The 15,047-nt window shown below is 40.8% G+C and overlaps 1 protein-coding gene across 1 annotated transcript in view; it reads left to right on the plus strand.

The window, feature by feature from the left end:
• Window positions 1-14,761, plus strand: part of LOC125447380 (asialoglycoprotein receptor 1-like) — a 65,084-nt gene extending 50,323 nt beyond the window's left edge. The window contains exons 8-10 of the mRNA XM_059639950.1: window positions 3,061-3,209; window positions 8,227-8,339; window positions 13,512-14,761. Coding sequence (XP_059495933.1) covers window positions 3,061-3,209; window positions 8,227-8,339; window positions 13,512-13,647 — 398 coding nt within the window. The 3' untranslated portion in view covers window positions 13,648-14,761. The remainder of the gene's footprint in view (window positions 1-3,060; window positions 3,210-8,226; window positions 8,340-13,511) is intronic.
• Window positions 14,762-15,047: the final 286 nt, after the last annotated feature.

Consider the following 15,047-nt stretch of genomic DNA (forward strand, 5'->3'; position numbering starts at 1 on the left):
GTGTGGGGGGGACGCAATCATCTGGAGTAGCTGGCAATGCAACATTGATGTTACAATCAGACCAGCCATGATCTGATTCAATAGCAGAGCGGGTTCAAGGGACCTGCGGTTTTCACATAAGACAAATCCAATCTTGCAACCAACACATTCAGGAAAACCTTGTGGGTTCAGAAACAGAGGCCAGAGCAGCTGCAACATAGGAGCAGCAGTAGGTCATTTCGCCTCTTGGACCAGCTCTGCTTTTCAAAACTCCAAATGCCTGCCTTAAGATCATATCTCTTGATCTCCTTGCCAAATAAAAATTGAATTAGCATAATTTGAGGAATAGTTCCAAACCTTCACTACTGTTTGTGTGTAGATGTGGTTTCTAACATTGCTCCTGAATGAAAACACAATTTGCTGAAAAAGCACAGCTGGTCTGGCAGCATCCGTGAAGAAAAAAATCAGAGTGAACATTTTGGGTCCGGTGACCCTTCTTCAGAACAGACCTGTTGAGCTTTTCTGGCAATTTTATTCTTGTTCCTGATTTACAGAATCTGCAGGTCTTTGGACTTTTATTGCTCCTGAATGGCCTGGCGCTGGTTCTGAGACTGTGCCACCTGGTTCTAGAATCTTCCATCAGTGGAAATAGTTCAGATTTATCTACCCTTTCTTTACTTGTTAAAATTCAGATGACCCCTTGAACTTCTAAATGGTAGAGAACAAAAGTCTAGTTTGTCTAATCTATCGTCAGAAGTCCAAGCATCAGCCTTGTCAAACTGCATTGAACTCCTTCCAAGGCCTAAACATCCTTCCTAAGGTGTACTGCTCACAGTATTCAGTACACGTGGGGTCTAGCTTGGGCTTTGTCTAACTTCAGATAACATCTGCATCCTGACTGTTTTCTGCACCTGTTCATGGCATTTTAAAGAGCAATGCACTTGAACATCCGAATCTCATTGGACATTCTGTCTACTTCACCTTGTGCTTTCTCAAATAAAAACCTGATTTGCTCTTTTTAGATTTGATATGGATAACCTCACTTTTGCTCAGATTAAATTCTGCCCAAAACCTTTAAAACATCCTGTTGTAATTTTATGCAGTCATCAACACTGCCTGTAATGCTGCCCAATTTGGTGTCATCAGTACATTTCAATACTTGATTTTTATGCCTTTATCCAAGCAGTTAATGAATATTGTGAATAATTGAGGGCCTAAAGGAACGCAACTAGTATCAGAGGAGCAGGAAGACTGACGTTTCGGGCCTAGATGCTTCATCCAGCTCTACACCTTGTTATCTCAGATTCTCCAGCATCTGCAGTTCCTACTATCTCCAGAACACAACTAGCCATGTCCTGCCAGTTTGAGCACTTACCTAGTAGTCCAACCTTTTGTTTCCTGCCACTGAACCAATTTCCTCATGGTTAGCACTGCTGCCTCACAGCGCCAGGGACCCGGGTTTGATTCCACCCTCGGGCAACTGTCTGTGTGGAGTTTGCACATTCTCCTCGTGTCTGTATTGGTTTTGTCCAGGTGCTCCGGTTTCTTCTCACAGTCCAAAGATGTGCCGGCTGCGTGGTATGGTCATGCTAAACAGTGTTCAGGGCTTTGTAGATTATGTGGGTTACAGGGGGATGGGCCTGATTGGGATGCTGTGAGGGCCAGTGTGGACTTGTTGGGCTGAAGGGCCTGTTTCCACGCTGTAGAGATTCTATGATTCTACGATTCATGTCTGAATGTCAACTCTGAATTCCAAGCATTTCCCCCTTAGCCAACAGTCTCACGTGCGGGACTTTATCAAAATCCTTCTGGAAATCCAAATAAACAACAGCCATAAATTTATCTTTGTCCAATACCCTTGTCAGCTCTTCAAAAACGTCTATTAAGTTTTTCATGCAGTGCCTACCTGTCATGAATCTATACTAACCTTTCCCTGATTAACTGAATTTTTTTGTGGTGATCAGCTGCCCTTGGTTATAGACTTCACCAATTCCCCCACGGTGGATGTCAGGCTAGCTGGTCTGTAATTCCCTGGTTTCTGTCTGACACCTTTCTTGGAAAGCGGGGTGGCATTAACAAATTTCAAATCCAGAGATATGACTCCTGAATCCAGGGAACTCTGAAAGATTACGGTTGGGGAATCGGCAATGTGCTCTCCTACCTTCTTTAATGAGAATTTAAGGATGAATTTATGCAAAGATGGAAAATTATACAGAAAAAGAAGGCTTTTTATTTTTATAGTTCCTTTCAGGGCATCCCAAAACACTCCTCAAACAATGAAGTACTTTTGAACAGTTGTTTCTGTAGTAATACAGAAAACATATTAACAAATAGTGCCCAGAGAAATCTCTCAAATAGAAATCTGATAAGGGTCAAATAATCTGCTCTTGGTAATATTGGGATAAATGTCAGCTAACAAACAATGAAACCTGAGCTGTCTGAGTCATGCTATGTTTTGTTTTTGTTTGGTACAGCAGACAGGACTTTGGTTTAAAATCTCATCTGAAAAGTTGCAAACCTGACTGGTTGGTAACCCATTGAAGCATTTAGCCTGAAATTTACACAAGTTAAAGGATGCGAGACTTGAAATCATATCTGATCAAGAGACAAGTGTTACTCATTAAACCACTTCTCTGTGCATGTTATAAAATATGTTGGATTTCCATGTCATTGGCACTGTTCCACATGCACTTATCTTCATTGTCAACTTTCCATTTGTTATATTCCATGGGATTTGTGCAACCAATTAGTGATTTAGAATAATACCAAAAGAGAATAAGTTCAATTCTCATTCCAGGCGAACCTGCCTTTTCATTCCATCCCTGAGAATGGAAGACAATGGCAAATTAGCATTGACAAAACTGAAGACGACAATTCGACATGAACTATCTGCAGGCAATGAGCCAGGGTCTTACCTTCAAGCAGAGTACAAATGAATGGGCTATTGGAATGTGCTATAGGTGACTTGCATTGATGATGTACATGGAAAGCCCCGTTTCCGATTAGAAGGGATAGTTTTGCATTGAGAAACGCGATCATCAAAATTCTGTTTCATAGCCTAACTGTGTCATCTTTTTACAGATTCCAAACAATTGTGTGCCCCTGGCTGGAAATACTTTAACAGTAAATGTTATTACTTTTCTAAATCTTTGAAGAACTGGCATGAAGCTAACTCAAGTTGTATCTCCAACCAGTCTCACCTCATAGTCATTGACACAGCAGAGGAGCAGGTAAGGATTTGTACTTGCAGACAGGAGAACCAACCTACACTCATTCGCCCTCTGCCACAAAACCTGTCAGACCATTGGATGTAGGAGCAGAAGTTGGGCATTCAGCCCATCAAGATTGTTCTGCCATTCAATAAAATCATGGCTGAACTGATAAATCTAAAAACCACTTACCTGCCTTTTCCCCCCACTATCCTTAATACCCTTTAATGATTAAAGCCATCTCTATCTCACTCTTAAATATACTTAATATTTCAGCCTTCATAGCCCTATGTAGTATAGAATTCCACAAGTTCATCTTCTGAAGGAAGAAATTCCTCCATATCACTGTCTTAATTGGGTGACCCTTTGCTCTGAGATTATGCTCTCCCAAATAGTAAGCAAAATCTCTGTATCTAGGGATAGTAGGAACTACAGATGCTGGAGAATCTGTGATAACAAGGTGTAGAGCTCTATTAACACAGCAGACCAAGCAGCATCAGAAGAGCAGGAAAGCTGACCTTTCAAGCCTAGGCCTTTTTTCTGCAGAAGGGTCTAGGCCCGAAACGTCAGCTTTCCTGCTTCTCTGTAACTACTTTGCCAAGTTCCCTAAGAATTTTATATACACGTAGTTCTGCAGTTAAATGTGTTTTGTCAACACAAATTAGCTATAATGCAATTGACAACTTAGTGAATGCTGTTTAGATAATGCAAGCTTTCTGCTGTACAGGTTTAGTCATTTTCTATAGCAGTCTCCAAAGCATGATTTTCTATAATGCAATTCTCTGTAGTGTGAGATCGCACAGGAATACTGCTATTGCATTATACCAGAACTACTTGCATTTCAATAAGGTCATCGCTCATTCTTCCGAATTTTAACGACTACAGGCCTAACCTGTCCTCATAAGAAAAATCCTCAAAACCCTGGATCAACGGAGTGAACTTTTCCTTGACAAACTCCAATGCCAGTAAATCTCCTCAGAGAAGTGGCTCAAAACTGTTCACTGTATTGTATGGCCTCACTAGAGCCTTGTATAGCTGTTGCAGGACTTCCCTATTTTTGCACTACTTTTGAAATAAAGACCAATATTGATTCACCTTCTCTGTTATCTGCTGAACCTGCATGTCAACCTTTCATGAATTGTGCACAAGGTCCCCAAATCCTTTTGTACAGCAGCTTTCTGTGTTTTTCTTTAATCAATGTCTTCGGAATGTAATGACATACACCTGGTGCAGGTAGGACTTAAACCTGGGCCTCCAGGCTTAGAGGAAGAGACACCACTGCTGCACCACAAGAGCACTTAACATTTTACAGTCTACTGCTATTTAAATAATATTCAGTTTGCACTTCTTAACTTGTCTGATTTGTTATAGGTCCATTCTGAGCATTTCTCTGTTGCCCTCTCCACTCTGATTCTATTTTCCCTTTGGAATCAGTGTGCATCAAGTTTGATCCTTCCTATAACTGGGCTACCAGAACTGGACACAGTGTTCCAGAAGAGGCCTTACCAATGACCTCTATAACCTCAATATGACTTTATAACTCCTTTACTCAAAAGACTGAGCAATGAAGACAAATGTGCCAAATGCCTGTTAACCACTCTGTCTGTATGTGACACAAACCTCAAGGAATTATGTGCCTACACCCCTAGGCCCCTCTGATCTACAACACTACCCATTAATTGTATATGCCCTACCTTTGTTTGTTGTGCCAAAATGCATTACCTCGCATTTATGCGGATTGAACTCCATGTGCCAACTTTTCACCCATCGACCCAATTGATCAAAATCCCTTTGTAATCCTAGAAAACTTTCTTCACTGTCTACAATGTCACCAATTTTGGTGTTGTCCTCAAACTTACTAACCATAGGGGCGGCACGGTGGCTCAGTGGTTAGCACTGCAGCCTCACAATGCCATGGATCCATGGCAATCAGGTTTGTCAGACATGATTTTCCTCACACAAAACCGTACTGACCATACCTAATCAATTTTTGCCTCTCTAAATGTGTATAAAACCTGTCTTTTATAATACCCTCTAACAATTTCCCACTACTGAAGTTAGACTCACAGGTCTAGAGTTCCCCAAACAAAGGTAGAACATTAGCCACCCTCCACTCCTCAGGCGTCTCACCTGTAGTTATAGATGATGGAAATATTTCTGAAAGGGTTTCACAATTTCCTCCCATACTTCCCACAATGTTATGGGATATATTAGATCAGGTCCTAGAGATTTATCCACCTTTATATTCTCTAAGACTTCCTGAAATTCCTCTTTTGTAATGATGAGTGTTATTAAAACATTAAAATTTATTTCTCTGCATTAAGTAGGTTCCTTTCCTTTCCGCACAGACAAAACTGATGCAAAATCCTGTTCACCTATCACTACTGTTTGCTGACCTGTGCTTAATCGTTATCCAGCAACAATTTCAAATATTCTCAGTTTTATTTTCAAGCTCCATCACGACTTTGTGCCTCTTTAAAATCACATCAAGTCTTGCAATTCTCCAAGAAATCTTCAATCCTCGGATTTAGTCTCTCATGTATTTCTGGTTTCTTTTACCTCGTCATAAGTGGCTGCATTTTCATCTGTAGGTCCTAAGCTCTTGCATTCTCTTTCCAAACATCTTGAACTGTCTCTGTTCCAATAAGTCTCTCTTTAAAAGTCACTTTTGCCAAGTCGTATGTCACCTATTGCAATTCCTCCTTTTTGTCTAATTTCTCTCCTGTTGTTCTATACTAATGATGATGGATAAACTCAATTTGTTGCTTTGATCAGTTTTGCTGTACTGCAGATGACAGGGCGTGCACCTGAGTGCAGTTCCACAGACAGGTTTTCTGCCAATCACCAGATAACTAACTGTGTATCAATCCAAATGTTGGCAGGTTTTCCAACCTCTATAGAGCAAACATATGGCAAATAAGTTAGTTTAGATCCGGTACTGTGTCATAGACAGCAGTCATCATGTAGTAAAGGTTCTTCTTTAGCAAGGTGATCATAATATCACAATTGACAACAACAACAAATATTTAAAGAAAGTTCAAATTACTCAATGAACATACAATCCCTTAAGAAGAAAAACCCCACGGGAAAAGTGGTTAATTGTGGCAGTCTAGAAAAGTAAAACATTAAATTAGATGAAAGAAGTTTATAAATTTTAGCTTTGTTGGCTGACATCCTGAGATACTTAAAGAGGTAGCTGCAGAAATAATGGATGCAATCTTATTAATCTTGCAAAATTCCCTGGCTTTTGGAGTGGTCCCTTATAGAGCTGTGGCTAGAAAAAATAACAAATGTTTCCCCATTCTTCAAACAAGGATAGAGACAGAAACTGTAAATGGGCAACTTGTAATTGGGCAAATTCTAGCATTTATTGTTAAGAACATCATAACAGCATACTTAGAAAATCATAACCTAATAGACAGAGACAACATGGTTTGTGATTGGAGAATTGTTTGACAAGTTGGGAGCTTTTTTCAAGGTAAATAAGGGTGGCACATGACATTTGATAGGGTTATTATTCCAAATTAGGACTGGGCTAATATATTATGACTAAATGACATGCTGTTGAGTGATCCAAAAGAAAAGCAATAAGATATATTTCTTTGTTGGCAGGTTGTAACTAGTTGGGTGTCGCAAGGGTCAATTATTCAGCATCAATTATCTATGTAAAATGTCAGTGCTTTAAGTGAAGGAGCAAGTTTAATATATTCAAGTTGGGTGTGCAGAAATTAGGATGGGGAAAAGTAATTAGAGGATGACAAAAGGGTTGCAAAAGGATAATGTTATATTGAGTGAGTGGGCAAGAAAGTGACAGGCCAATTGCATATAACACAGGGAAATGCAAAATTATCCACTTTGGTAGGAAGAACGTAAATGCAAACTATTCTTTGAAAATTTAAAGGGCAAGTAAATGTTGGGTTTGCAGAGGAATTTGGGCATCCTTATGTGTGCATCACATAAAATTAACATGCAGATGCAACAAACAATTAGGAAAGCAGTTTGCATGTTTGCCTTCAATGCAAGTGGGTTGGACTGAAACAGCAAAGCATTTTTGTTGCAATTTCATAGGCCTGTAATGAAATCGCATACTTTGTTCAGTTTAATTTTTCTTACTGAAGGAGGGAAATACTGACTTTACATGGGCTTCAACAAATTTTCAGTAAATTGATTTCTGGAATGAGAGGACTGTGCTATGAGAAGTGAGTGGGTTCACGCTCAACGTCTGAAGTGGACACCACAGAAACTAAATCATTGAAATAAGTAAAATTCGAGAAGACCTAACAAGGTAAATGCATGTAGGATATTTCCTCTAGTTTTAGAAGCTAGAACTAGGACTCCATGCACTCCCATGCATGTTTTATCTATGATACACTGGGGACTGTCAATAGCAAGAGAACGGTTTTCTGGTTCAATTTATAATCTGATGATTCAGTATACATCAAACTCTACAAATGCCAAGGATTACACTGGATCAATGCAGAGTAAAGGAGATGTTGCTTGGAACAGGACCAGGAATATCTGAGAATGAGATGTTAACTTGATGAAGTTACAACATAAGATTATAAGCATGTTAAGCAGTGAAAGTGGGATGCAATATACTGGGATCCCATACTATCAGATCAGATCAAAGCTTTATCATGTTGCTTCATGAAACCTGAATCATGGTGGACAGTCAGACAATGAAAAGCAAGTGGAGAAGGTTCTACAAGGTTTTCATCCTCAATGATGTCAGAATCCAGCATATTATTGCAAAAGACAAGACTTAAATAGTTCGTGAGTGATGCGAAACAAATACTAGCTTCGCTAGTAACACGGCTGGCACATGACCAATGGCAAGAGGGTGTAATTACTATGTGACAGTTTTACACTTGTTTTCCCCTCCGTTTGCAGACTTTGTAAGAAAATGTGATTCTAAATGGGAACAAAATCCAATGCCCCAGAACATCTATTCACCTGAAGTCTTTCTGAGAGATTTATCAAAAAATTAATTTTAAAGTTTTAAAACAGTGATAGCTTTTGACTTTGATTTCTTTTGCAGAATTTCATTATCACCAACATAATGCAGCAGCAACACTGGATAGGACTCAATGACCTCTCTGTGAAAGGGCAATGGAAGTGGATTGATGAGACTGACAGCAAAACCTCACAAACGTAAGTTTGAAAAACTGCGAAATTCTGGCACCTCTTGGACATTTGCGTTCACACCGAGCAAGGCTTTACATATGGGCAAAATAAATGGCCTTGGTTGTAAGTGTAGCAGTGAACCAGGAGAATAATTGCTCGAGTCAGATTTGCAATTTCTCCTTAGGGCAGAGATATGGTCATGATTCACTGCTGTGGCTCTGAAGGAAAATGAAAAAAAAGCAGTATCAATCATATTTCTGTTCTAACCATTTGATGATGATCTCGAGCTGGACTGTGTTGGTGCCTGGCCTGGTTATACAGCTCTACTCTTTAGTACTTGGTCACTGAGTTTCAAAATGGACAGTAATAACACACACACACAACTTTATTTGGCCTGGAGTCAATTCCTGCACGGAGAGACACTTGAGACAATCAGAAAGGAATAAAGGAAATGAGGCAGGGCTGGGGCCATTAATCATCAAGAGTGATACAGTCCATTCTGCTGATGACAGTTGAAAGATTATTCAATTAGTCTCACTTTACTGCAAATTCAATCTCTCAAGAGATTTTTTTTCATCAACCCATTCAGAGATGTCATTACACACCACAGGAGCAGGTTCACTGCAATGACAATATGCATAATTGCTAGATTAAAATTCTTCAGATGCGACACAACGTACAACAATGTGAATTAGGATTCGGAACAGGCTCCTGGAGCCTGCAGGATTCAATAAGATAATGGCTGGTCTGGTTGCTCCACATTACCACATATCACCATCAAACAACACAACCCGTCTCCCCTGTCAAATAACCTTCATCCGCTCCACATCAAGAATTTAACTACCTTTACCTTAAAAAAATGTTCAAATTCTCTTTCAATTGCCCTTTGAGGAAGAGATTTCCAAAAAATTTACAACTCTATGAAAGAAAAACTCCTTATCTCCATCCTGAGTGGGTGACTCCTTCAGTTTCAAACAGTGACCTTTGGTTCAAGTTTATCCCACAGGATGAAGCATCTAACCAACAGAAGGCAAAGGGTCAGGATAAATGAATTCACTTCTGGTTGGCAAAATGTAATTAGTAGAGTGCTACAGAGTCCGGTCCTCAAGGCCCAACTATTTGCAATCTCTACTAATGACTTGGGTATTGAGATAAAAAGTGCTATTGACAAATTGCAGATGTTACTAAAATAGGTGGTAGAGTAAATTGCAGTGACGATATAAGAAATTTACACATGGATATGGATAAAAATAAGCATAAACGTAAAACAGTACAGCACAGTACAGGCCCTTCGGCCCATGATGTTGTGCTGACCTATTATCCTACAGAGATCAATCTACCTTGCATACTCGACATTTTACTATCCTCCAATGTGCCTATCCAAAAGTTGCTTAAAAGCCTCTAATGTACCTGGCTCCACTACCACTGCTGGCAGCACATTCCACACACCCACCACTCTCTGTGTGAAGAACCTACCTCCGACACCTTCCCATACCTTTCTCCATAATTATGCCCCCTCGTAATAGCCATTTCCACCCTGTGAAAAAGGGATAAGTTGGGTAATTGACCAAAATTTGGCAGATGAAGTTTAATGTTGATAAGCATGATTCGAGGAATAGAAAGGCAACTTATTGTCTAAATAAGACCATAAGACCATAAGACATAGGAGTGGAAGTAAGGCCATTTGGCCCATCGATTCCACTCCGCCATTTAATCATGGCACTCACCTTACTCAGCAGCCTCCCGTGAGGCACCTTATCAAAGGCCTTTTGGAAGTCTAGATAGATAACATCTACTGAGTTTCCCTGGTCTAACCTACTTGTTACCACTTCAAAGAATCCTAACAGGTTTGTCAGGCACAACCTCCCCTCACTAAATCCATGCTGACTTTTTCTAATCCAACCCTGCACTTCCAAGAATTTAGAAATCCCATCATTAACAATGGATTCTAGATTTTTACCAACAACCGAGGTTAGGCTAATCAGCCCATAATTTTCCATCTTTTGCCTTGATCCTTCCTTGAACAAGGGGGTTACAGCAGCAATTCTCCAAACATCTAGGACTTTCCCAGACTCCAATGACTTTTGAAAGATCTCAACCAAAGCCTCTGCTATTTCCTCAGCCACATCCCTCAGAACTCTAGGATGTAGCTCATTGGGGCCAGGAGATTTATCAATTTTTAGACCTTTTAGCTTTTCTAGCACTTTCTCTTTTGTAATGCCTACCATACTCAACTTCGCCCCCTGACTCTCCTTAAATGGTGAGAAATTTCAGAGTGCTTCGATACAGAGGAATCTGGGTGTCCCCATGAATTAACTGCAGAAAAGAATTATTCAGATCCAGCAGGTAATAAGGAAGGCAAATGGAACTTTGGTATTTACTGCTATGAAATAGGATATAAAAATATAAAACTGAGCAAGGCATCTGTGAGACTGCAGCTGTTACATTATGCACTATTTTGGTCCCCTCACCTGGGGAGAGATGTAGTTGTATTGGAGGCAGTTCAGAAAAGGTTCACTAGATTGATTTCAGAGATGAGGGACTTATCTTACTAAGAGACATTTAGTAGTTTAGATCTATATTCTCTGGAGTTCGGAAGAATGAGTGGTGATTTAACTGAGATGTATAGGATACTAACGGGGATTGACAAAAATAAATGTAAAGATGGTGTTTCCTCTTGTGGGGCAATCTAGAACGAGAAGTCATAGCTTCAGATAAAGGGTAACATATTTAATGCAAAGTTAAGGATGAATTCTTTTTCTCAAAGTGTTTTGAACCTTTGGAATTCAGAGAATGGTGGACACCAGGATATTGAGTAAATTTAAGGAGGAGGTTGGCAGATTTGTAATTATTAACGGGCAGAAAAGATATGGAGATGGGACAGGAAAGTGGAGTTGAAGCCAAGATGAGATCATCCACGATTGTATGAAGTGACAGAGCAGCCTCCAGGGGCTGAATTGCTGGTTCTTGCTCTGAGTTCTTAGTTCTGTGTAATCTGAAATTTAAAGTTCCAGAATTACAATTTCTTCCCTAGTCTACCACAAAGTCTGAGGATGCATTTGATCAGACCCAGGGGATTTATCTATCTTAATGCACTTTAAGACTGCAAACATGTCCTCCCTGGTAATACATATGCAATGCAAAACATTCCCACATGTTTCTCTTTTTTCCTTAACATTCATGATTCTCTCCTCAGTAAACACTGAGGAGAAATTTTCATTGAAAATCTCCCCCATTTCCTGTGTCTCCACACATTGTTAGCCATGCTGATCTTTAAGAGGACCTGTTCTCTCTCTAACCACCCTTCTGATCTTAACATCTCTGACCAGGTTGAATAGAGGTAAAAGGTTGACAGGGGAAAGGGGCGCACTTGTGGTACAGGTGTAGTGCTCCTACCTTGGAGCCAGGAAGGCCTGGCTTCAAGTCCCACATCCCATTGATGTGTAATAACACAACTGAATACATTATTACAAATCCCTAGAAGGTTGTGGAGTGATTACAGGGAAATAGAGAGGAATTTGAAAACAGGGATGAGAATTTTAGAATTAAAGTAGTATTTGTCCAGGACGCAGTGCAGGTCAGTAAGCATAGCAGTGATGGGTGCATGAACTTGCTGCCATTTAGGAAACACACACTTCATTAAAAAAAAGGGCTTCTGTCAGTACAATGCTTTCTCACCTACTTCAGTGGAGTATCAGCCTAGATTTTGTATTCAAGGTTTTGGAGTGCAAATTGAACCATCTGATTTCAAAATGATAGTACCAGAACAAAACTAATACATTTGCTCAAATAAATTTTTGAATTGCTTATGACCTGATGGGTGGAATTTTCCAGACCTGCCCAGAACTTTTAGAAGGATGAACAGGAGAACTTAATGTGGAAGGGCACAACCATTCACTTTCCCAAAATTGAGCTAATGCTTTCCTATTAAGTTCTGAGATTCTTTCAGGCAAGTCAACTACATAAGTTCAGAAGATGTTGTGAATACATATTAACATTCAAGCCTAAGGAATTTTGTTCAATCTTGTCAAAAACAGGAAACATGGGTGTTCACAAACCTGACTATATGAGTACTTGGAGGGCTTAACTTCTTCTTCCAAGTCTGGGAGAGTAATGAAGTTGCCTGGCGCTCAAACTCTGAGACAGTCCTCTATGATGGCTTCTTTATAATATGATTGACACTCATAGAGACATAAATCATTCAATAGACACTGGTGCATACCCCGGTAGAGCGCAGAAGATCATCTATCCAACTATGCCATTGGGAGTTAGTCTCCTTGAGCTGTCTACAATCACTGGCTCGGGCAACCACCTCTGTCCAGGCTACCTTTATGAGCTGCTATGTTGCTATCCAGAGCTTTCCTTTTCTCCTGGACTGACTTCAGGAGCATGACTACCAAGCAACCTCTAGAACAAAGTATCACTTCTTGTTTGGTCTCTGTTTAGTTAGCATGCAGCCTCACAGACCCAGGGACCTGGGTTCGATTCCACCCTCGGGTGACTGTCTGTGTGGAGTTTTCACATTCTCCCCGTGTCTGCGTGGGGTTCCTTTGGGTGCTCTGGTTTCCTCCCATAGTCCAAAGATGTGCAGGTTAGGCGGGTTGGCTATGCTAAGTTGCCCGTGGTGTTCAGGAAGGGGCAGGCTGGGTGGTTTATCCATGGGAATGCAAGGTTATAGGAATAGAAAAGTGGGGGCGGTCTGGGTGGGATGCTCTTCAGAGGGCTAGTGTGGACTTGATGGGTTTCCACACTGGAGGGATTCTATGATTCTATGTTTCTATCTGCAGAAGTGTGTGAGGTTGAGCAATGCTCATCAGTTGCAGAGAACATCATGCAGTCTGGGTGCCTTTTAAATATGGCACCTGGATTTTGGAGGTCAGAGGACCCTGGCAGTCTTCAGAATTTGATACTCATGAAATGTGGCATTTTATCCACACATTTGCAATAAGTAGAGATCATAACTGCGTGGGAAAACCTGATCTACCCTTGTGTACTACTTTTACATCCCCTTCAAAAAAGAAAATTTCAACAAACATGTAGTTTCCCAGCCCAACAGATTTATCTAAACATGTGTGAGAAACTTCAAATTGTTTTGTCTCACGATCATCCTATCATCACAATGTTGTATCCCTTGACGTTCCTGAAACGATAGAAAAACATGATCCTTGGTTAATTTTCTGGCAATTCTCAATTTTGCAGGTTCTGGGCAAATGAACATCTAAATAACGGACACTGTGTTCAAATGAGAAGTGATGGGCGGTGGGAGAATGCACCTTGTACAAGCAATAGAAGATGGATATGCGAACAAATCCCATTTGCGTGCTTCAGTAACTAATTAAAAAGAACACGTGACTTTGTTGACGGCGCTGCAGAAGATGATAACCAATCAAAATTCAAAAAGAGGAAAAATGAAAGGGAGAAAGAGGAAGGGGAATTGAGTGGTTGAGAAGGATGAAGGCGAGGAGGATGGAAAGCTGGGGTTGCAAGGATTGGAGAGGAAGAGGGATGGCAAAATAAGACGGAGAGATATCGGGAGGCAGAACGGGACAGCAAAAGTGTAGGTGGAAGAACTGAAGCAGATAGAAAAGATAGGAAAAAGTGATTGAAGAGGATCGGGAGAAGAGGCCAAGTGGTGGAAGGTGGGAAAAGGATGGGAGGAGAAAAGGAGGGGAAACACGGAAGAGAAAATGTTAGTAGGGAGTGAGAAAGGCACAGGGGGGAGTGGAGTGGAAAGGTATGGAATGGGAATTGTATGGTGAGGTGGCTTGCAGTAAGGACAAGAGAGAGATGAGGAGAGGATGTGTAGATTTCTGCACTGGGGATTTACAGTGAGTGGGAAGAGAAGGACGGGGTAAGTCTCAAGGTCTGGGAAAAGTCTGTCCCTCACAGTGCTATGACCAGTTTCAGGACTCTGGCTGGGGAACGGAGTAAATCGAGCTGTGATTTTGTCTCATTGAAACCTTGGGGAAGTCGGTAAAGGATCAGGCTCAACTGCAAAGCCCCTCGGAAAGGAATAGCAGGAAAGCACTCAATGGCTTAAATGCTCGAAGGGCTGCACATGACGGTTCATGAAAATGAAGGAAAATCCAAATGAACGGATGGAGAAAAAGGCAGTTGCTAAGATACAGCACAGAATGCTCCCCTCATCCTTTCCCTTTTAACTCCTCTCCACATCCCTCCTCTCCAACTCTGTCACCCTTCCTCAACTTTTTTTCCTATGTTAATGTAAATAAAGGGAACTTTTTTAGTTGAATAATGCATTTCAGAGAATTGGTGGGCAATCAGTTACACCCTGAGAATTTCACCTCTGGCTAGAGGGGATCCTGGGTTCAAATTCACCTTTCAATGTCCCCGCACACTGTAGGAAATGAGTTTGGCCAGTTTCAACCTCTGTTTATTGGCAATGAAACAAAACTGGCAATTTCCTTTGGAATGGTTTTAGGAGAGTTAGTCACAGTGGAAACAATAGAATATTGAAGAAGAATCTTCTGAAAAAATAGAGTAGAGGGAATGATTGAGAGGCTGAAAGGAGAGGCTTGTGCCCTACACCTCAGCAAACAATAGTTTTTATTTTTAAAACAATATTTCAAATTGTTCTGTTTCACAAACCAACAGAACTCCGACACTTCTGCCATTTACAATCCGACCCCACCACTCAAACCATTTTTCCATCCCCACCCTTGTCTGCCTTCCGGAGAGACCACTCTCTCCGTGACTCCCTTGTCCGCTCCACAC

Source organism: Stegostoma tigrinum, chromosome 35, assembly GCF_030684315.1.
Source record: "Stegostoma tigrinum isolate sSteTig4 chromosome 35, sSteTig4.hap1, whole genome shotgun sequence".
In the NCBI taxonomy this organism is placed as follows: domain Eukaryota; kingdom Metazoa; phylum Chordata; class Chondrichthyes; order Orectolobiformes; family Stegostomatidae; genus Stegostoma; species Stegostoma tigrinum.